General features: G+C 39.8%; 2 protein-coding genes and 1 pseudogene across 5 annotated transcripts; 2 read left to right on the plus strand and 1 right to left on the minus strand.

Annotated features, from left to right (window-relative positions):
- Positions 1-4,975: 4,975 nt before the first annotated feature.
- On the plus strand, positions 4,976-21,789 carry LOC122670345 (serine racemase-like). 4 transcript variants are annotated; one of them, XM_043867205.1, is made up of 7 exons: positions 4,976-5,025; positions 7,015-7,197; positions 7,329-7,415; positions 7,507-7,737; positions 8,759-8,832; positions 8,952-9,138; positions 9,379-9,700. In XM_043867205.1, exons 2-7 carry the CDS (start codon positions 7,022-7,024, stop codon positions 9,623-9,625), a joined length of 1,002 nt encoding a protein of 333 aa, XP_043723140.1. In that variant the 5' UTR covers positions 4,976-5,025; positions 7,015-7,021; the 3' UTR covers positions 9,626-9,700. The 4 variants fall into 4 exon arrangements, with proteins under 4 accessions (XP_043723140.1, XP_043723132.1, XP_043723148.1 ...); XM_043867197.1 differs by lacking the exon at positions 4,976-5,025 and adding an exon at positions 21,728-21,789 and having other exon boundaries at positions 6,967-7,197; positions 9,379-9,667; XM_043867213.1 differs by lacking the exon at positions 4,976-5,025 and adding an exon at positions 9,705-9,736 and having other exon boundaries at positions 6,967-7,197; positions 9,379-9,650.
- Positions 10,474-15,694, minus strand: LOC122670338 (tubulin beta-1 chain-like). Its single transcript, XM_043867179.1, has 5 exons — positions 15,687-15,694; positions 14,635-14,638; positions 12,856-13,294; positions 12,055-12,324; positions 10,474-11,390 (listed from the first exon to the last, which is right to left on the minus strand). The coding sequence occupies exons 3-5, from the start codon at positions 13,247-13,249 to the stop codon at positions 10,714-10,716; spliced, it is 1,341 nt and encodes a 446-aa protein (XP_043723114.1). The 5' UTR covers positions 13,250-13,294; positions 14,635-14,638; positions 15,687-15,694; the 3' UTR covers positions 10,474-10,713.
- On the plus strand, positions 18,270-21,789 carry LOC122670382 (annotated as a pseudogene).
- Positions 21,790-21,839: the final 50 nt, after the last annotated feature.

Genomic DNA, 21,839 nt, shown 5'->3' on the forward strand with positions numbered 1-21,839 from the left:
TGCCTCCAGCTAGTATTTATAAAAAAATTAGGGTTTAAGTCAGATGGTTACTAGATTGTCCCTCATAGCCTGAGCTTTAATACAAATAGGATTATATTAGAACATATGAAGGGATATTATATCAATACCCTTACATTTGGATCTTTACTACCAAACTGCCCGGCCGGACCATGCTACCGAGGCACAGTGAGGCTAGGAATGACCGCCTTGCTCGAGCAGGGGTAAGGCGATCATTCCTCACCTTACTACTGCCAACAGCTCGGCAGTAGAGGATCTGAATCCACAAAAGCTGACAACATCGCAGGTTGGATGGTCAAGTTGGGAACCTTTTAAAGATTCTGATCCAACTGTTGATGACCGTTATAGTATGATCGTCAGTTATGCTAGTCCTTTAAGACATTGCTAGTGACTGTTTCAGGTTCATGATGTTTTGATGCACGAGAAAACCCAAGACCCAAAATGAAATTCATAGCTACCCAATTTGTGATTTCAGGACTCTACAAGTCCCGTTGTGTATAGCTTGTGAGGCGTCCTGATATGAGAATTGATCCCTTCTCAATAATTCTTTCAATGCCTTCTCCCGCCTCGCAATGAATGAGATCCCATTTACCGTAGGTGAAGGAAAACTCAAGGATTGTTTGCTAATGCTTCTATAGTTTTTGTGTTGAGAACAATAGAAACAGTTTTTTTCATTTCTGTGCTGAGAAATAGTTTTTGGGGTGTGCAATAGCATTTGGAAAACTTGTCCTGAAACGTTTCAAGAACATATTTGGAACACCAATGGTGTTTGATAAAAACCTGTTTCTAGAAACGGAATTTTATACTGTTCGATGACATTTAAAAACCTATCTCTAAGCAATTGGAACAGATACTTAATCGAGAGGAAACTAGTAAATCTAAATAAAATACATTTTCCCCCTATTAAAGCTGTAGTAAAACTCTTAAATAAAAACTATAAGGGACTCAGAAAAAATAGAATACACAAAACATCCCTTGCACTGAAATGCTATGGGATAGTTCATGAAACCCAATTCAACAAACACATACTCCAGCATCATAACCCAAATGCCAAAATCAATCAAAAAGGCTAAATTTGAAACTTTCACTTTTAGAAGTCAAATTCCATTATACCAATCTTGGCTAAGCCATCATACATGAGTCAATGTTTTGCCATTAGTAATCCAACTATGGAAGATGTTTATGAAAGGGCCAGCAGGTCACCTTATATAGAGATATAAGCAATGAGAATCTGTAGGACGAAATGAGTATGATTCCATTCCTAACTCTGGATTTTCTCTTTCACTTGGTCTTAGAACTTTGATTCACAAGAATGAAATGATTGAATTGGGCAAGATATCTTAAGGGAATTGTCATGATTGAATTGGGTAGAATCTTGCATGAACTGAACTACTAAAGCTTGAACTGTCTTTATTGACTTTTGATTTTGTCATTCTCTTAATTGATCAATTAGGTCATTTGTCAAATCTCATCTTATCCCCACACTCAAATCAACTTATCCACCACTAATACACCGAAAGAAATACATGAGTTTAATGAGACAAAACCATAAAATAATTTGACGGTTGATGTTAACAAAAACAGTGTATGGGCCTGGAAGATATCACATACAATATTTTATTATACCATAATAAAGGAATATATAAAGGAAGATCCACTACCCATTATAAGTTCATAAACAAAATTTATTACCTAAATATCTTACATTAATGCATAAATATTCCACTACCTATTATAAGTTTCAAGACATTACTCGATATCATCCAAAATCAATTTCAAATTCATACATTATAACCACAAAAAAAAAAAAAAAAAAGTCCAAAGTCCTGTTGAGCAATGTGGCTTGGCTATGGTGTTGTTCATTGTTGTCATCTAAGTTAACACATTCCTGGAGTGATGCATGTTCAGTTGGTGTTGGGCGTCATCATTTTAGAAACCCTTTTTAATCGATGCATCAGTTTGTAGTTCAAAATCGAGGTTTGTGCATTGAACTTTAGTTGAAAGTGATATTATAAGAAATATAACCCTTGATATTAATATATTGTGAATAGAGAGAATATCTTCAATTGATGCAACAAAAAAAATACAATTTCTTGACCAAAAATCTATTTGTTAACTTATTTTAAGAAATCAAATTGAAATAAAATAGAAATCCAACCAAAGAGAGGTACAACAACCCCAATGAAATTAATTTCTTAATTCTGCATAAAGGCCTCGAAGTACTAATCTTCATAATATTTTTTGTACATGCATGCAAGCATTACTCTAATGATATCATAGTTTTTGTGACACATTCAACATCTACCACACTTAGAAGGTGAGGTGGTGGGAATAGGATCGCATGAGAGTCAGAGGAGCCAAATCCAAGGTGGTGGACATTAAAAAGAAAAGAAAAAGGTTTTCAGAGTGGAAACCCCACCAATGAGGGAGTGGAAGATGAGTCATCCAATAGTAGGCACACATATTTAATAAAGAGCGAGACAAAGTCCCCGTTTGGGATTTTGGATTCCACGAGGCATTATGTGAGAGAGCATGTGGCCTTTCTTTTTTGGGAAAAAGATCTCTGTCCGGGAGTGTGGCCTATGCTAGCACTCCCATGAGTCTATCTCTTTCCTCCCCATGTGAAAAGACACATCTGCCCCCTTGTTTTAAGGAGGAGAGAGATAGACACATGAGAGTGCTGGCGTAGGCCACACTCCTGGATAGAAAACTGCTTCCCTTCTTTTTTTTATTAAACCTTTCTTTTTGGTCTCTCTAGACCGATGGTATTGAGGAAGGGAGGGGAGTCTCCTATGCCACATCAATCATGGCATGGAAAACAATTTTGTCCATAATAAAAGAACTACATGATCATGGAGGAGGGAGGGATTTGGATCTGCTCTCCACATGAGACGGTCTCGCCCTATCCACACAAAACACGGGCTGTAGGACCGAGTCCGGATCATCTCCACATATGTGGAGAGTATTTATTCTCCACATATGCTGCATGAGACCAACATCCTATAGACCATGTAAATAGGGTGGAAACAGTCTCCATTTAGGGAGTGACTCGAGAGGCTTTTTTTTTTGGGTAACAATTTCTTTTACTGTCATAACCTCTTCGGATCCATGTAGACGACCCCATTTAGTTGGGATAAGGTTACACTTGTTGTATGTTAAGATGTGAGAGTAAGAGGGCATGAGAAAGCATCCCACATTGTCATGGGAATTTCTTGGTTTTTCAATTTCTTATTAATAAAAGGGTAAATTACACATCACCCCCTGATTTTCAAACGAAACTCAGATCACTCCTTGATTTTTGAAAAAACTCAAATCAACCCCTCTACAGTAACAATGTCAGTCTGCTATTAGTTATTGGTGTGAAAGGACTATTTTACCCTTGTACTAAAATAATATAATTAAATTTACAATACTACCCTTCAAAATCTATGTTTGGATGTGAAGGGTAGTTTAAGGATTTAAATTTATTTAACTAGTTGATATCATCACTTAATAGCATAAAACTAACGATAGGGACTAATTTATCATATTGGGGTCTAAACCAGGGGGTGATCTGAGTTTCTTTTGAAAACCAAGGGGTGGTGTGTAATTTACCCTTAATAAAAAGGGGAAGGTATTGGTACACCGTACACGATAGATTCCGTGCATCAATGCATTTAATAGGGGGTGGGGGGTTTTATTATGGGGTTTTATGCCCATCTGACAGTACTTCATACAGGCCGTGCCGTGTATCAAAACTTTTGCCTAATAAAAATGATAACCATGGTGTTGATATCATAGACAGTTTCCTCTGGACAAAGTTTTCCATCACCGCACAATAAAGATTCAACCACCATCTTAGAGTTCACAAAATATCCTTTTACGCCAATGGAGAAACCTGTGGTGGCTGAAGCATGGATTGTGGTATTAGTATTGGATCAGCCGGATCATATTGGTATTTGTCGAGGCTTAAACTGATACCTGATTGATTCTAGATCAGGTATCAATATCGGATAAGGGTAAAATCATTAAAAAATAAAATTTTTAAATAAAAAATAGGGGTACAATTGGCCGATAGAGACCGATTCCAACCGATCTGAGTCGTATCGATATCAATATTGATATCTATATCGGTCTCTACCAACGATACTGATACCGATATCTCAATTCTTGGGCTAAAGGACACCCAGTCCTTAAAATTAGGGATGTAAAAGGGTACACGACAATCCAAATTCAATTTGCATCCGCATTCGTTTAGGGGTATCTGTATCAGTTTTGGGGTATCCGAAATTTTATTCGAATAATCTGGAAAAAATTATCAGACCCGAATAGGTATCCAACTAATGATATAGAGGGCTTTTGAAGATTGATTAGGCTCTAAAGAATGAGGAAATGAGAATTATGAGACTAAAACATGGATTGAGAGTGAGTCGTATCCGTTGGGGGAGGAATGTCTAGGTTACACAAGTCAGAAATGTAAACGAATAGTCGAAAATCTGAATTCAATTTACATCTGCATCCGTTTAGGATATTCATATCCGAGCAGAAAATATCCAGATCCGATCACATCCGATCTGTTTACATCTGGTGTTGGTGTTGGTGTTGGTGCTGGTGCTGACCTAAAAAATCGAATGCAGCATGTTCATGGATGAAAGTATGAGTCACGATAGTCCAACTCCCATGGGCCCTTGGCAGTTTGTAGTTTGTAGGGTGGCATGGATCATGGATCATGGATCAACTCAAAAGCAGGTTCGGGCATGTCTGTTGCTTCACTTTCAAGCCCAACCAGACCGGTCCCCATCGATTCCTGTGCGGTTTGGTTTACTCACACAGTCTCCGGTATTCTCTTACCTTTTTATAAGGGCGTGCCCGTTTCCGCCGTCGACGGAGCTCCTCCACCCACCACCATATCGCCGATCAAAAGTCAGAAGCTCCAAGTATCAACAACCAAACAAGCTTATCGATCATTTTCTTCACCACGAAAAGCTGCTGAGGAGGCCCCTTACGGAAGGAGCTTTGAACTTTTCTGTAAGTTCTTCGAAACTGCTATTAGATGGTAGAGCTTATTAGTACTTCTCTTCCGTAGCTTCTCTGATGAAATTGAATCACAATATCTTTTATTGATTAAAAGTTCTAATTATTCTCTGTCTGCCAACTTGAAGTAGACTTCATGGATAGATTAAATTAAAACCTGTAATGAAGTTGGAAAGCGCTGCTGTGGTTCAAACAAATGACCCTTCTTTATTCCTTTCTATTACCACAATTCATCTTTGTATTCATTGCTGCAAATCCAATTCCAATTTGATTCACATTTTTTGCTTGTTCAAAAGTTCGAATTTGGAAGTGTATTATCCTTGTTTATGGCGACTGCTGGCTCGTTGTAGATCAGTCAAGTAGCTTAGGTGCGGGGATAAAGGGCATAATAAATTTGGATGGATAGAGGAAACTGCGAAGAGCATTTAAATCATGATAATATACACTGGACAAGTCATGACAGCTTTAACTCCACATGACGAGGTCAAATTCTAACCTCTGCTGCAAGCAGAGAACACCAATCTTCTTGCAAGATTTGAAAGTTTATAGCTTTTAATTCTAAGGTCCTCAAGGAGAAAAGTGTTGCCATTTCGACTAATCAAAAGGAGCTTCAAGCCGTCCATTAACATTGTTGACATTTACTAGGATGATATTTCATGATCCAATCCACTAGGAAGTAGGAATTAGTAGGAGTCTTCACTGTTTGCTAAAACATTTTTATACAGCAAAGTTTGGTGACTAATCAACTTAAGTATGATTGTGGCTATATGTTGGTGAGGAGTGGTGAAACTATAGCATTAATTGCTATTTTGCAACAGTTTGTTGGTTCCTGCTAGTTTCCAGCCCTAACTTGGCCGATGGCTTTCGACAGTACTGGTAGATTGATCACTTCTTTTAGAATTATTGGCTCCGATACCTCCAAGTAGAAGAGATGGAGGAACTGGAAGACTAAGGACACCAAATTTGCTCTTACCGGAATGCAGCTTTGCATTCTTGCTTGGTTTTAGATGGATGTTCTTTGAAGCATATGCTGCTGTGGTTAGGAAAACAACAGAAGGAGGCACCTGTATAAGTAGGAGGGATATTCTGGTGTTCACTGTGGATTTTGTTCTTGGTATTTTTCTTGGAAAGAGGAAAGGAGATGAAATTAGACTTGTGAAGAGGTCTTGCAGAACTTCTAGGAGGAGGAGACAGTCCTATTGTTATCTCACCTACTTTGTCAGGGATAAGGCCTATTACTTCATTTCTTATGCCAGTGGAAATGGCGAAGACACATTCCTTTTGTTAATCTATTTAGACAGGATATATTGGGATTTGTTTACATGGCCATGCATGACTGTCAATATAAGTGTATGGGTGCCATGGAGATCTATTGATTAGCACACCTGGAGAAACTGCTTTGGGTTGCATTATTGGAACATTTATTTAGCTAATGATTTCATGCATTTGGGTTTGGACAAGGATGATTTAATATATACCTATCATGTGTTGTTATGTGCTTTTAGTTATGGTTCTCTCCTGGAAACCCTTAAGATACTCAATATTACTATGTGTTTTTAGTTATGGTTCTCTCCTGGAAACCTTTAGATACTCAATATTACTATGTGACTCAGTACAAACTATTATAGGTATGGGATAATTAATGGCAATAAGCATGTTTTTTTTACCTTTACACCAAATGTTGAATAAAGCGGGAATGAATTTACTGCTTTTCCTCGAAATCTCAATTTGCCTTTGCAATTAGCTCAAAAATACATGACATTTTGAACTTTATATTGGCAAAGTAACTTTATCTGTCTTCTTGGATTACTTTAACGTGTCCTAGTGTGCTGATTATGAACCTATCTTTCATGAACCCTTCACAATCTTTATGCACTTGTTCAGGAACTTTTAAAACTGCAGTTTCTCATCCAAATCAACATGAAGTTCGTACTGGTATTTACTGCCATATAGAGCACCCTTTTTTCTTGATTGTGGTTACAGAGTGCAAATGGAAGGAAAGAACCAACTACATAATGAGAAATATGCAGCTGATATTTCAACCATAAAAGAAGCACAAGTACGCATCAACTCATTCATACATAAAACTCCAGTCCTGTCTTCAGAAACTCTGAACGTTTTGGCTGGAAGGAAACTATTTTTCAAATGTGAATTTTTGCAGAAAGGGTGAGAATTGAATTAGTGGTGAATCGTAAAAATTTTAGGTTCCACTATGTTAATTTTAATATCACTACAACTCTGAAGATCCATACTGATAGTTGGAGCTTTGCTTTTTTCTTTCTTTCTTGGCTTCTTAGTGGAGCATTTAAATTCAGAGGTGCATGCAATGCTATCTTCTCACTAGGAGAGCATCAGGCAGCTAAAGGGATTGTAACTCACAGCAGGTTGGTTTGAACTCCTCAGTGCCTCTATAGTTTTTATTAGTTTGTTGCCACCATTTATTTACATGATCACTTTGTTTGGTTCTACATTTAGTGGTAACCATGCAGCAGCCGTGTCTTTGGCTGCAAAACTACGTGGGATCCCAGCATATATTGTAATACCGAAAAATGCTCCAAATTGTAAGGTTGAGAATGTCAGGCGTTATGGTGGTCAGGTTATTTGGAGTGAGGTCACTATAGAGTCGAGGGAGAGTGTGGCTGCCAAGGTGCTAGAAGAAACTGGTGCAGTGCTGATTCATCCATTCAATGATGGGCGCATCATAAGGTATTCTGCCTGACCTGCAACATATGGAATTTGGCCATTGAGAAGCCCAGATTATAAAATTAGGGGAAAAAAACTCTGCATGCTTGCGTTTCCCTGCACCCGCACACAAGGGGAGCGAAATGACTGCTGTGCCCCCCCTGTTGGATGCCCATGTGCGCCCCCTCATTGGCCCCCACCATTGTGCAGGGGCCATGCAACCGGGCAGCAAACCCATTTCCATAAAATTAATTATGTTCTTTTTAACTACTGCCTAGCATTTATCATTCCATCATGTGGATCTGTCACTTGATTCTGTACTCGGTGAGAAAAATCATCCATTTCCTTGCATGATTTAATAGCCATGTACTACTCCTTAATCCAAATGGTTCTTCTCCAACATTTAACCTTCCTTCAGTTCCTAAGCATTGAACTCGGCCCAACTGTTCTTTCCATTCCCACTTCTTCCTGACAACAAGGGACAAGATACCACAGAAAACAACACCAGAACCTATATGAAGCTTTAAATGAGGTGTTCTCTCCTTTCCTGAACAAAAATTCAGAAGTTGCGAACTGTGGAATTGCATGCACATATTTGTGGATTGAGATCATCATATGATTGTCACATAGGGATAAGAATATTTATCTTTTCTTTGCATACTTTTGTATGCTGAAGACAATATGAAGGAGAATCTCCCAACCCAACTCCCCACCTATTGCTATTGTTTGGGGGAGGGGGGGGGGGAGAGGAAGCAAAACAATTGTAAGAGTCTGCTCGTCAAATTTCCTTCATGTCTGGATCCATCAGATATTGGGTTGTGACCTCCCTACATGTTAAGTATCCTCTATAACTTAGCAGTTATTAAGGTATGGATACACTAGGGTTTCACTTCAATGTGAACCAACCAATGCAACACATGTCTACCAGTTATGTTGCTCTGGATGACAGTGCTGCTCCTCATTTACTGAAATTCCATTTAGTTCAGTGCTAGATGCTAATGATAGCTGTAGATTCTGTCAATTATGATGATCTTGCATTCTTTAGTGGGCAGGGTACCATAGCACTGGAGCTGCTGGAGCAAATACCCCACCTTGACACTATAATAGTTCCAATAAGCGGTTCGTCCAATGACATCTGAATACCAAATTGTTTGCCACTTGTCATCTTTTCCCACATTATTATGTAAATTATAAATCTCCTGATCAGTTTATTATTTTCTTCTTCTGAAAAAATGAAGGTGGTGGTTTGATCTCAGGGGTGGCATTGGCTGCCAAGGCCATCAACCCTGCCATTCGGGTTTTGGCTGCTGAGCCCAGAGGGGCTAATGATGCTGCTCAGTCCAAATCAGCTGGGAGGATTATAAAACTTCCCGAGACCAACACTGTTGCCGATGGACTTCGAGCTTTTATGGGAGATCTAACATGGTACAATCTCATGTCCTCTTAGGGATGCTTTTTAGGTAGCACGTTCAGTTAGCAACAAAATAACTCTTGCTGAATGTTATGAGCTTTGTTGGAATGTTAACTGGTTACGCATCTGGTGAATGTTATTAGTTCAATCTGTCGAAACGGCCAGAGTTTGCAAAGTTCCTGGGTTCCTCAATTGTTCTTGTTCTGATGCCTGTGTGTCAGTGTATTCATCGATACTATTTTAATATTGTGCAGGCCTGTAGTGCGGGATCTAGTGGATGACATCATCGTAGTCGAGGATAAAGAGATCATAGAAGCTATGAGATTGTGCTATGAGATTCTAAAGGCAGCAGTGGAGCCTAGTGGCGCCATTGGCCTTGCTGCTGTTCTGTCTGAGGGTTTCCAGGAGAATCCTGCTTGGAAGGACTGCAAGGACATCGGAATTATACTCTCAGGAGGTAATGTTGATCTCAATGTACTGTGGGAGTCATTCAGTAAATGAAAATTAACAATGTCCTTGTTTCTATGTGGGAGTCATTCAGAAAATGAAGGTTAACAAAGTTCTTGTTTCTATGTAGCAGTGCTCTCTCTCTCTCTCTCTCCCTCCTTGTTCTTCTGTTGATGAGAAATCCCATTTTAATAAAAGTCTTTGTATTTTAGGCCTTTTACTGATGATGTTGAAACTTTTAATTCTTCTCTATTGCAACTCCATAGACATTGGAATCTCTTCTGGGCAACTTAGGTGTGGTTGTTTTTCAACAAAAGATGATGCATGCTTTATATCTGATGTGTAATTTTCTAACATTAAGTTTGCAGTCACCATTCTTGTCTTACTCCAAAATTAGATTTTATGTCATAGCAGCATTCAAGTTCCAAAAATGCCTCAAATTTGTAACTGCTAAAATTATAGCTCAAGTTTTCTTCATGTTTCAATAATAAAGAGGAATGAGATATACAAAAATTAAGTAAACCCATCATTGAGCTGGGAACCAAAATTACACAAGGGAATAGACAGACTCCCTCTTAAGGCACTGGTGCACATGCAAGACAGGAGGATTTATTAATTTTGAAATCCAGCTCGATCCGCAACATAGTGCCACGCCACAAGATCTGCAAATTGTTGCAGTATATAGCACCAAAATTCATGCATGGAAGTCTGTACATTGGCAAGTTCCCTTCCAAGAGTGGACACAGGATTTGTTGGTTCAGCTAAAATCCCATTTAAAAGTAAAACTAGCAACCAATTTAGTATTTAGAGAGAAATTGAGCAGTTTCTATTTCCAGTCTTTTCACAAAGTAAACTGATGGCCGATGCACACATAACAAACCAGAGCAGCATTTAAAACTTGAAATGTTATATCTAATATCACGGTTCAACTGGAAAAACTAGAATTTTGAAAGAACAGAGAAAGTGACAGTAAGAAGAATACAACCCTATAATAGGCAACAGGATATTGCAAGCAAAAACAATCCCCACATCAGCTAAATTCAAAGAACAAAAACTAAATCCCACCACAAGATGCAAGCAGAGTGAGCTTCACAAATATCCATCCATCCCAATAACAGCAAATCACAACGTTTTCCTTTCTCTTAGGCTTCCTGAAGTTCCTCTTCATCTTCATACTCATCCAACTCTTCATCTGCTGTTGCATCCTGGTATTGCTGATACTCAGAAACCAAATCGTTCATGTTACTCTCTGCCTCCGTGAATTCCATCTCGTCCATTCCCTCACCAGTGTACCAATGCAAGAAGGCCTTCCTACGAAACATAGCAGTGAACTGCTCACTGACCCTCCGGAACATCTCCTGGATTGACGTGGAATTTCCAATGAAGGTCGAGGCCATCTTGAGACCCGTTGGGGGAATGTCACAAACAGTGGACTTGACATTGTTGGGAATCCACTCAACAAAGTAGGAAGAGTTCTTGTTCTGGACATTGATCATCTGTTCGTCTACTTCCTTGGTGCTCATCTTGCCACGGAACATAGCAGAAGCAGTTAGATATCGCCCATGGCGGGGATCAGCAGCGCACATCATATTCTTGGCATCCCACATTTGTTGGGTGAGCTCAGGGACGGTGAGGGCCCGATACTGCTGGGATCCACGAGAGGTGAGTGGAGCAAAACCAACCATGAAGAAGTGAAGCCGAGGAAATGGAATAAGGTTGACTGCCAGCTTGCGAAGATCAGAGTTCAGTTGACCAGGGAAGCGAAGGCAGCAAGTGACCCCACTCATGGTTGCAGAAATAAGGTGATTCAAATCTCCAACTGATCAATGACATGGACAATACATCATTAGATCAATCTGAATACTTTTTGAAAGAACAATATAAATATGAACCCATCAACAGCATGCTTTAAGTTCACAGTGCTTATCCGATCCGGATCGGCATGCATTGATTGGAATCAAACGATTTTACACTTGTTTTTCTCTAAAATGTTTAGACTCTTGCAGCGTATAGACCAACTCCTGGTCACCAGTAGCTATGGAGAACCAGGGTGGAGAGTCTCCACTCTCTATCCACAAACTGACCATCTAAAAGAAAAGGGGGAAGGGATACAGAAAAGCACCAAAGGTAGATCACAGATACCCCTCACCGACTCTCTACCTAATCCAAAGCCGGTTGTGATATACCCAAAATACCAGCTATTTCGACAACGAAGTCTGCATTTTCGACTTTCTTACTCCCGGTGGAGCAATACCGGCATTCGGAATATTTTATTCCCAGCAACAGGGTATTTGCGAAGCTGTTTCCCACAGAAGTGTATTGACTTGTTGACGAAGAGGACAAGGAGCATCACGCTCAGTCAAAGCTAGCGAATATCCAATATACGGAGGGAACAAATACCCAGAAACTACACAGCACTAGAAGACAAATACCACTGAGGTAAACGCGAAGCCCTAAATGTGAAGAAGGAAAGAGATTCTTACAGCTTGGAGTAGTGAGCTTCAGTGTTCGGAAGCATATGTCATAGAGGGCTTCATTGTCCAGGACCATACACTCATCGGCGTTCTCAACGAGCTGATGCACAGATAGGGTCGCGTTGTAGGGTTCTACAACTGTATCAGACACCTTGGGAGAGGGGAAGACAGAGAATGTAAGCATCATTCTATCAGGATATTCCTCCCTGATCTTCGAAATAAGAAGTGTCCCCATGCCTGAGCCAGTACCACCTCCCAAAGAATGGCAAACCTGAAACCCTGAAACAAACCAGAGAGACGATTTGGAATTCTGACCTAAAATAAAAACATTTCCAAGTAATAGGCAATCAATTCTTGATAATACGGTGAAAATTTTAAAAACTGCGATGGTGAAGAGAGCTTGAAATCAATAGAATGCACAGAAAGGACGTAAATGTTCTTGTGGATGATATCTATATGTAAGACCACAAATTATGCAACTTACGTTTAATATCAAAACAGATAGCAAAATGACATCCTTGGTAAGAGAAAGAGTAGACATGAACCATCAAAAACCAGATTAACCCACATAAAGTGTGAAAATCAGTAGAAGTAAAGCCTCGACGACTAGCAAAGTTGAATAAATAACAAAGAAAGCGCAGGAAATCAACACAAAATTCAAAAGAAAAATGAGTAATACACACAATAAAGCGAGACGTATCTAAAACAAAAAGGAAAACTGCACTTATTGCGAGATTCAGCTAAAGGTATGTATACCAAAGAGAGAACATAAAAGATAGGTTACTGTTGAACAAATAGTAAGAAAATTACCTTGCAAGCAGTCACAGTTCTCGGCTTCCTTTCGTACAACATCGAGAACCGAATCAATAAGCTCTGCACCCTCCGTGTAGTGCCCCTTCGCCCAATTATTTCCGGCACCTGACTGTCCGAAGACGAAGTTATCAGGCCTGAAGATCTGACCGTAAGGTCCTGATCTGAGGCTGTCCATCGTCCCGGGCTCTAGGTCCATCAGAACCGCACGAGGAACAAAACGCCCACAGCTCGCCTCATTGTAATACACATTTACTCTCTCGAGCTGCAGATCAGAGTCTCCATGGTATCTCCCTGTCCCGTCGATCCCATGCTCTGCGCACACAACTTCCCAAAACTTGGCACCGATCTGGTTACCGCACTGCCCTCCCTGAATATGCAGAATCTCACGCATCTTCGCGATCTGACAGTGGAGACTGAGAAGTAAACGAAGAAGAAGGTCTGCTACGAGGGATGAGAGGGAAGAGGAAAGCGAGGGAGGGAAAGGTGAAAAATGGAGGACGAAAAGGTTAAATGAACATTTTATAGGTCGAGCTTAACGGTTTCTACTCGCAGTTTCGAAGACGTTATAGATTTGACGGTGAGAGAGTAACGGGCGTTTGGTTTTAGTGGGACTGTTTTAGGAGTTCGAATTTTGAAATTTTGAATTTTGAAATTCGGAGGAATTTTTGCCGTTGGCCAGCGAGTCTTTGGTGACTCCACTTCAGATAGTAATAGAAGAAATATAAAATATTTACTGATCACTACCCTTCATCTTGCAGCGGTTGGCGGTGGTAGTTGAGGACAGTACTTGGATGGCCCACATTAATTAGGTGATTGTCAACCATCTGATCTCCGTGAACGGTCAGGATATGTTATTGTTGGTGGGCCCATCCTTGAAGAGGTAGAGATTTTTTATATAATGCGGTCCACTCCATTTCTAGTAACGAGCATAGGTAGTAAATACGCATATAATATACATAGTATACTCCAAGTAAGTATGAATGGAAAATATGTTGTATTGCATATAATACTTTAGAGTCGGATAAATATGCGATTGTTAAGGGTCGACATATTATACACAAATAATACGTGTATCATACACGACTAATACATTTGCTTACCACTAACCAAACTAGGGGTGTCAATGCCAGGCCCGCACCGGCAGACCCGACCCCACCCGGCCGTTTAAAGACCGAACCGGCCCGACCCGTTTAATAAAGACCCGTTTATAATGTCGTTCGTCTTTGGAAAGTAACACCGTCGGGTGCCCGACCGACCCGCCTGTTTAAAGGTCCGACCGAGCCCGACCCCCTTTGCCCCGTTTAAACCCGACCCCCTAAGCCCGATTATTATTACCTATTCTACCCCCAACCCCAGAGAAAATTCCCAAACGTATACACGTTCCAACTTCCAACTCCCTAACAAGTAACAACCCAGGTAACCTAACCGTCCTAAATGACTAACCATTAACCCTAATTATTTACCAAAAAAAAAACCATTAACCCTAACTAACCTTCCAAATTCCACCTCTGTTTTTTTTTTTTCTATTCAATCTCACAAAATCAAAATTTCAGTCTTTGAGTCTCACACAGTCACACGGCAAAATTGCACTTCTTTTTTCTTTTTTTCTTATTTTTTTTTAAATAGGACATGGGACATGGGACGTTATAGTTTGTGGACATGGGAAATGGGACTGATATTACTTTTCACACCGTTTAGTGCCCGTTTAGTGCCCGTTTAGAGTTAAATAGGCCATTAGCCCGACCGAGGCCGGTTTAAGACCCGTTTACCTTGAATAAGGCTGTCCCGATTAAAGACCGAACGCCGACCGACCGAAATTAAACAGTACCATGTCCGCCCAATGCAAGCCCGAACACCTAAACGGTCGGACACGGTGCAGCCTATAAAATTGGTGAGGCCCGTCTAAGCCCGACCGAGACCGACCGAACCCGACCGGTTGACACCCCTAAACCAAACGTCCAAACCCTCGTCTCTTCTCTAGCGGAAAACCAAAGAAACTCCAGCGGCTGGTTCCCCTCTGCATTCCTCTCTGCCTCTTTCTTCTTCCTCTTCTTGCGTTCTTCAGGCCGGCGATTGCAGCAGTATGTCTGGCGTTCTTCAAGCCGGCAATTGCAGCGGTGCTTCTTGCATTCTTCAGGCCGACGATTGCAGCGGTGCACTTGCAGCAGCAATTCGTTAAGGTATTTTCCCTTCCATTCTTCTCCATCTCTAAGTTTTAAGTTGAAGAGTGCTTTTGGGTTTTAAAACACTGGATCGCATGCAATTTATTTCCTCTTTTGCTTTCACTGGGTTCATCTTGTTTTCGTCAAATCCAAAAAACACCTGGGGAAAGAATAATAAACCAAAGATAGAGGGAATGGGGTTTAATTTTTTATTTTTTGATTAGACAATTAGCAAAGCCCTATAAGATTTAGCTAAGCAGCTACTTGCTGCAAGTCAGACATTCCCCCTTAAAAAATTTGCTACCTTGATCAAGGGCAGATTTGGTCCGTAAACTAGTTTGGTAAATAGTGAGTATTTAAATTCAACTATATAGGATCAGTTAAAATTTCCTTGACATGGATTTATACACATGGTTCAGTAAATTGATGTTGCAGGTTCAACAAATGATGTTACATCATGGATGATCTACTATTGTGTTTACAATAACAACAACAACAACCATAACCTTATCCTAATTAAATGGGGTCAGTTACATGGATCCGAAAGATGCTATGACAGTAATGGAAGTAGGAGAAATAAAAGGAATAAAAGGGGGTTAGCAGAAAATAAGTAGAGATAGAAGTCGAAGCAATATTCAAAGTAGCATCTTAGGAACAATCTCTTACAAGGGGTCGGCTAAACGGGTCTTTGTCCTCCAAACAACTCTATCTATGGTCATACTAAGATCGAGTCCTACCGCATGCATATCCTTTCTTACCACTTCTCCAATAGTCATTTTAGGCCTGCGGTCATACTAGGATCGAGCCCTACCACATGCAGGTTCAACAAATGATATTACATCATGGATGATCTATTATTGTGTTTATTAGGTGTATATGTTTGTTGTTGCATAGTGAATATATGCCTGTATTTTTGCTCCCGGATTTTTACAGAGCAACTGTATTAAATACGTATCGTATTATTGCCGTACCATTTTATTGCACCGGTTTTTTTTTTAAATATTATTGTTGTATAGTCCGTTTAACTGCCGTACGTATCCGTTCCCGTATTATTGTCATTCCCGAACTTACTATGCTAACGATTGCTTTCAAATTGCACTTAAGTAAGGTTTTTAAGCCCCATTTATGAGAGATATAATGTCGCCGTCATGCACGTCTCTCATGCTCATGATGGTTTAAAAGTGAAGCAAAGCTAGCCAAGGTCGTTATTGGGCACGGGCCATGGGGAGGACCTATGGGCCATGGCCCATGAAGTGGTGGCTATAAACTAGTTTTTTTGTTGTGTATGATACAATACAGATTTTTTACGATGCACTGCCCTGTCCTTCCTGTGCTGCACAGACACAAGGTGGCACGCATTGACCGCCTTGTCGTGGAGATCATATTTGTCGTGTGTAGGACACCCTACCCCGGCTGTCCTACAAAAAGAAAAAAAAAGGACACCCCAGGTGTATAGGCGTTGGTGTTGGAGGGGATTTTCGACTTCACTAAGCTAGGTAGGCACTTAAGGCAGTCAAGCCGCCTAGGTGTTGTTTAGGGAGTTTCGATGCAACCGATGCCAACAAATTGCCTAAGTGTCCCTTTAGTCAAACAAAGGATCTGGATGCTTAGGTGGTGTTGTTTTCTAATATGTTTATCGGTGGGAACCTGCATTCTAGCATTTTTGAAACGTCTTTCTTTTTCTTTAATGCAAGTTGTTCCAGGTAAGGGTGCTAAATGGTCAGTTTCCATGTGAACGATTTGGTTTGAATCAATGTAAGATTTTTTGTGAACATTTCGATTTTAAATGGTTTTATTAGGTTTTTTAAATTCTTTATTAAAATCATAATTGAAAATTTGGTTTTGATCGGGGATCTGATCAAATCAATTTTGAAAAACATAGTCAATGGTGGTCAAATAAGACTAGATATTTTTACCCGAATCATTACAAACTTGACAAATCCAATCATTTAAAGAAAAAAAAAGCCATATAGCTGGTTCGTGTTTTTACCTTTTACTGGGAAAAATATTTTTAATATCCATATCATCTGTGTGTTATGCATTTTCTTAAATTTTGTAGGACTTGAGAATAATTTATAATTAGATGGTAATGGTTTATAGATAGATGTTGATATAGATTGTAATTGATGTTTTACAAACAGATAAATTGTGCCATCATCCCTAGAGAAGGGTTGAACATGGACCAAGAAGAGATGCTCAAGTATTACAGGTCAACTGCTATTAGATGGTAGAGCTTATTAGTACTTCTCTTCCGTTGCTTCTCTGATGAAATTGAATCAAAACATCTTTTATTGATTAAAAGTTCTAATTATTCTGTGTCAGCAAACTTGAAGTAGACTTCATGGATAGATTAAATTAAAACCTGTGTTGGTTCAAACAAATGACCCTTCTGTATTCCTTTCTATTACCACAATTCATCTTTGTATTCATTGCTGCAAATCTAATTCCAATTTAATTCACATTTTGTGCTTGTTCAAAAGTTCGAATTTGGAAGTGTATTATCCTTGTTTATGGCGACTGCTGGCTCGTTGTAGATCAGTCAAGTAGCTTAGGTGTGGGGATAAAGGGCATAATAAATTTGGATGGATAGAGGAAACTGCAAAGAGCATTTAAATCATGATAATATACACTGGACAAGTCATGACAGCTTAAAAAATTCGAACTCGGTTGCAAGCAGAGAACACCAATCTTTTTGCAAGATTTGAAAGTTTATAGCTTTTAATTCTAAGGTCCTCAAGGAAAAAAGTGTTGCTATTTCGACTAATCAAAAGGGATTTCAAGCTGTCCATTAACATTGTTGACATTTACTAAGATGATATTTCATGATCCAATCCACTAGGAAGTAGGAATTAGTAGGGGAGTCTTGACTGTTGGTGAGGAGTGGTGAAACTATAGCATTAATTGCTGTTTTGCAACAGTTTGTTGGTTCCTGCTAGTTTCCAGCCCTAACTTGGCTGATGGCTTTCAACAATACTGGTAGATTGATAACTTTTTTCCATTAATATTATTGGCTCCGATACCTCCAAGTAGAAGAGATCGAGGAATTGGAAGACTAGGGACACCAAATTTGCTCTTACTGGAATGCAGCTTTGCATTCTTGCTTGGTTTGAGATGGATGTTCTTTGAAGCATATGCTGTGGTTAGGAAAACAACAGAAGGAGGCACCTGTATAAGTAGGAGGGATATTCTGGTGTTCACTGTGGATTTTGTTCTAACTATTTTTCTTGGAAAGAGGAAAGGAGATGAAATTAGACTTGTGAAGAGGTCTTGCAGAACTTCTAGGAGGAGGAGACAGTCCTATTGTTATCTCACCTACTTTGTCAGGGCTAAAGCCTATTACTTCATTTCTTATGCCAGTGGAAATGGCGAACACAAATTCCTTTTGTTAATCTATTTAGACAGGATATATGGGGATTTGTTTACATGGCCATGCATGACTGTCAATATAAGTGTGTGGGTGCCATGAAGATCTATTGATTAGCACACCTGGAGAAACTGCTTTGGGTTGCATTATTGGAACATTTATTTAGCTGATGATTTCATGCATTTGGGTTTGGACAATGATGATTTAATATGTACCTATCATGTGTTGTTATGTGCTTTTAGTTATGGTTCTCTCCTGGAAACCTTTAGATACTCAATATTACTATGTGACTCAGTACAAACTATTATAGGTATGGGATAATCAATTGCAATAAGCATGTTTTTTTTAACCTTTACACCGAATGTTGAATAAAGCAAGAATGAATCTACTGCTTTTCCTCGTAATCTCAATTTTCCTTTGGAATTAGCTCAAAAATACTTGACATTGTGAACTTTATATTGGCAAAGTAACTTTATCTGTCTTGTTGGATTCCTTTAACGTGTCCTAGTGTGCTGATTATGAACCTATCTTTCATGAACACTTCACTATCTTTATACACTTGTTCAGGAACTTTTAAAACTGCAGTTTCTCATCTAAATCAACATGAAGTTCGTACTGGTATTTACTGCTTGATAGAGCACCCTTTTTTCTTGATTATGGTTACAGAGTGCAAATGGAAGGAAAGAACCAACTACATAACGAGAAATATGCAGCTGATATTTCATCCATAAAAGAAGCACAAGAACGCATCAACTCATTCATACATAAAACTCCAGTCCCGTCTTCAGAAACTCTGAACGTTTTGGCTGGAAGGAAACTATTTTTCAAATGTGAATTTTTGCAGAAAGGGTGAGAATTGAATTAGTGGTGAATGGTAAAAATTTTAGGTTCCACTATGTTAATTTTAATTTTACTATGACTCTGAAGATCAATAGTGATAGTTGGAGCTTTGCTTTTTTCTTTCTTTCTTGGCTTCTTAGTGGAGCATTTAAATTCAAAGGTGCCAGCAATGCTATCTTCTCACTAGGAGAGCATCAGGCAGCTAAAGGGATTGTAACTCACAGCAGGTTGGTTTGAACTCCTCAGTGCCTCTATAGTTTTTATTAATTTGATGCCACCATTCATTTACTTGATCCCTTTGTTTGGTTCTACATTTAGTGGTAACCATGCAGCAGCCGTGTCTTTGGCTGCAAAACTACGTGGGATCCCAGCATATATTGTAATACCGAAAAAATGCTCCAAATTGTAAGGTTGAGAATGTCAGGCGTAATGGTGGTCAGATTATTTGGAGTGAGGTCACTATAGAGTCGAGGGAGAGTGTGGCTGCCAAGGTGCTAGAAGAAACTGGTGCAGTGCTGATTCATCCATTCAATGATGGGCGCAGCATAAGGTATTCTGCCTGACCTGCAACATATGGAATTTGGCCAGTGAGAAGGCCAGACTATAAAATTAAGGGGAAAAAACAGTGTCTGGTTGCGTTTCCCTGCACCCGCACACAAGGGGAGGCGAAATGACTGCTGTGCCCCCCCTGTTGGATGCCCCTGTGCACCCCCTCATTGGCCCCCGCCATTGTGTAGGGGCCATGCTACCGCAAACCCCTTTCCATAAAATTAATTATGTTCTTTTTAACTACTGCCTAGCATTTATCATTCCATCATGTGGATCTGTCACTTGATTCTTACTCAGTGAGAAAAATCATCCATTTCCTTGCATGATTTAATAGCCATGTACCACTCCTTTATCCAAACTGTTCTCCAACATTTAACCTTCCTTCAGTTCCTAAGCATTGAACTCGGCCCAACTGTTCTTTCCATTCCCACTTCTTCCTGACAAGAAGGGACAAGATACCACAGAAAACAACACCAGAACCTATATGAAGCCTGGAATGAGGTGTTCTCTCCTTTTCTGAGCAAAAACTCAGAAGTTGCAAACTGTGGAATTGCATGCACATATTTGTGGATTGAGATCACCATATGATTGTCACATAGGGATAATAATATTTATCTTATCTTTGCATACTTTTGTATGCTGAAGACAATGTGAAGGAGAATCTCTCAACCCAACTCCCCACCTATTGCTATTGTTTGGAGGAGGGGGAGGGGGAGGGGGTGGGGAGAGGAAGCAAAATAATTGTAAGAGTCTGCTGGTCAAATTTCCTTCATGTCTGGATCCATCAGCTATTGGGTTGTGACCTCCCTACATGTTAAGTATCCTCTATAACTTAGCAGTTATTATGTCTGTCTCAGAAGATCCAATAGCTCTCCTTATGTCATATAATTGTCCATGTTAAGGTATGGATACACTAGGGTTTCACCTCGATGTGAACCAACCAATGCAACACATGTCTACCAGTTATGTAGCTCTGGATGACAGTGCTGCTCCTCCTTTACTGAAATACCATTTAGTTCAGTGATAGATGCTATTGATAGCTGTAGATTCTGTCAATTATGATGATGTTGCATTCTTTAGTGGGCAAGGTACCATAGCACTGGAGCTGCTGGAGCAAATACCCCACCTTGACCACTGTAATAGTTCCAATAAGCGGTTCGTCCAATGACATCTGTATACCAAATTGTTTGCCACTTGTCATCTTTTCCCACATTATTATGTAAATTATAAATCTCCTGATCAATTTATTATTTTCTTGTTCTGAAAAAATGTAGGTGGTGGTTTGATCTCAGGGGTGGCATTGGCTGCCAAGGCCATCAACCCTGCCATTCGGGTTTTAGCTACTGAGCCCAGAGGGGCTAATGATGCTGCTCTGTCCAAAGCAGCTGGGAGGATTATAAAACTTCCCGAGACCAACACTGTTGCTGATGGACTTCGAGCTTTTATGGGAGATCTAACATGGTACAGTCTCATGTCCTCTTAGGGATGCTTTTTAGGTAGCACATTCAGTTGGCAACAAAATAACTCTTGCCGAATGTTATGAGCATAGTCGGAATGTTAACTAGTTACACATCTGGTGAATCTTATTAGTTCAATCTGTCGAAACGGCCAGAGTTTGCAAAATTGCCTGGGTTCCTCATTTGTTCTTGTTCTGATGCCTGTGTGTCAGTGTATTCAGCAACACTATTTTACTATTGCAGGCCTGAAGTGCGGGATCTAGTGGATGACATCATCATAGTCGAGGATAAAGAGATCATAGAAGCTATGAGATTGTGCTATGAGATTCTAAAGGCGGCAGTGGAGCCTAGTGGGGCCATTGGCCTTGCTGCTGTTCTGTCTGAGGGTTTCCAGGAGAATCCTGCTTGGAAGGACTGCAAGGACATCGGAATTATACTCTCAGGAGGTAATGTTGATCTCAATGTACTGTGGGAGTCATTCAGTAAATGAAAATTAACAATGTCCTTGTTTCTATGTGGGAGTCATTCAGAAAATGAAGGTTAACAAAGTTCTTGTTTCTATTTAGCAGTGCTCTCTCTCTCTCTCTCTCTCTCTCCTCCTTGTTCTGT

Source organism: Telopea speciosissima, chromosome 1 (genome assembly GCF_018873765.1).
Source record: "Telopea speciosissima isolate NSW1024214 ecotype Mountain lineage chromosome 1, Tspe_v1, whole genome shotgun sequence".
NCBI classification, from domain to species: Eukaryota; Viridiplantae; Streptophyta; class Magnoliopsida; order Proteales; family Proteaceae; genus Telopea; species Telopea speciosissima.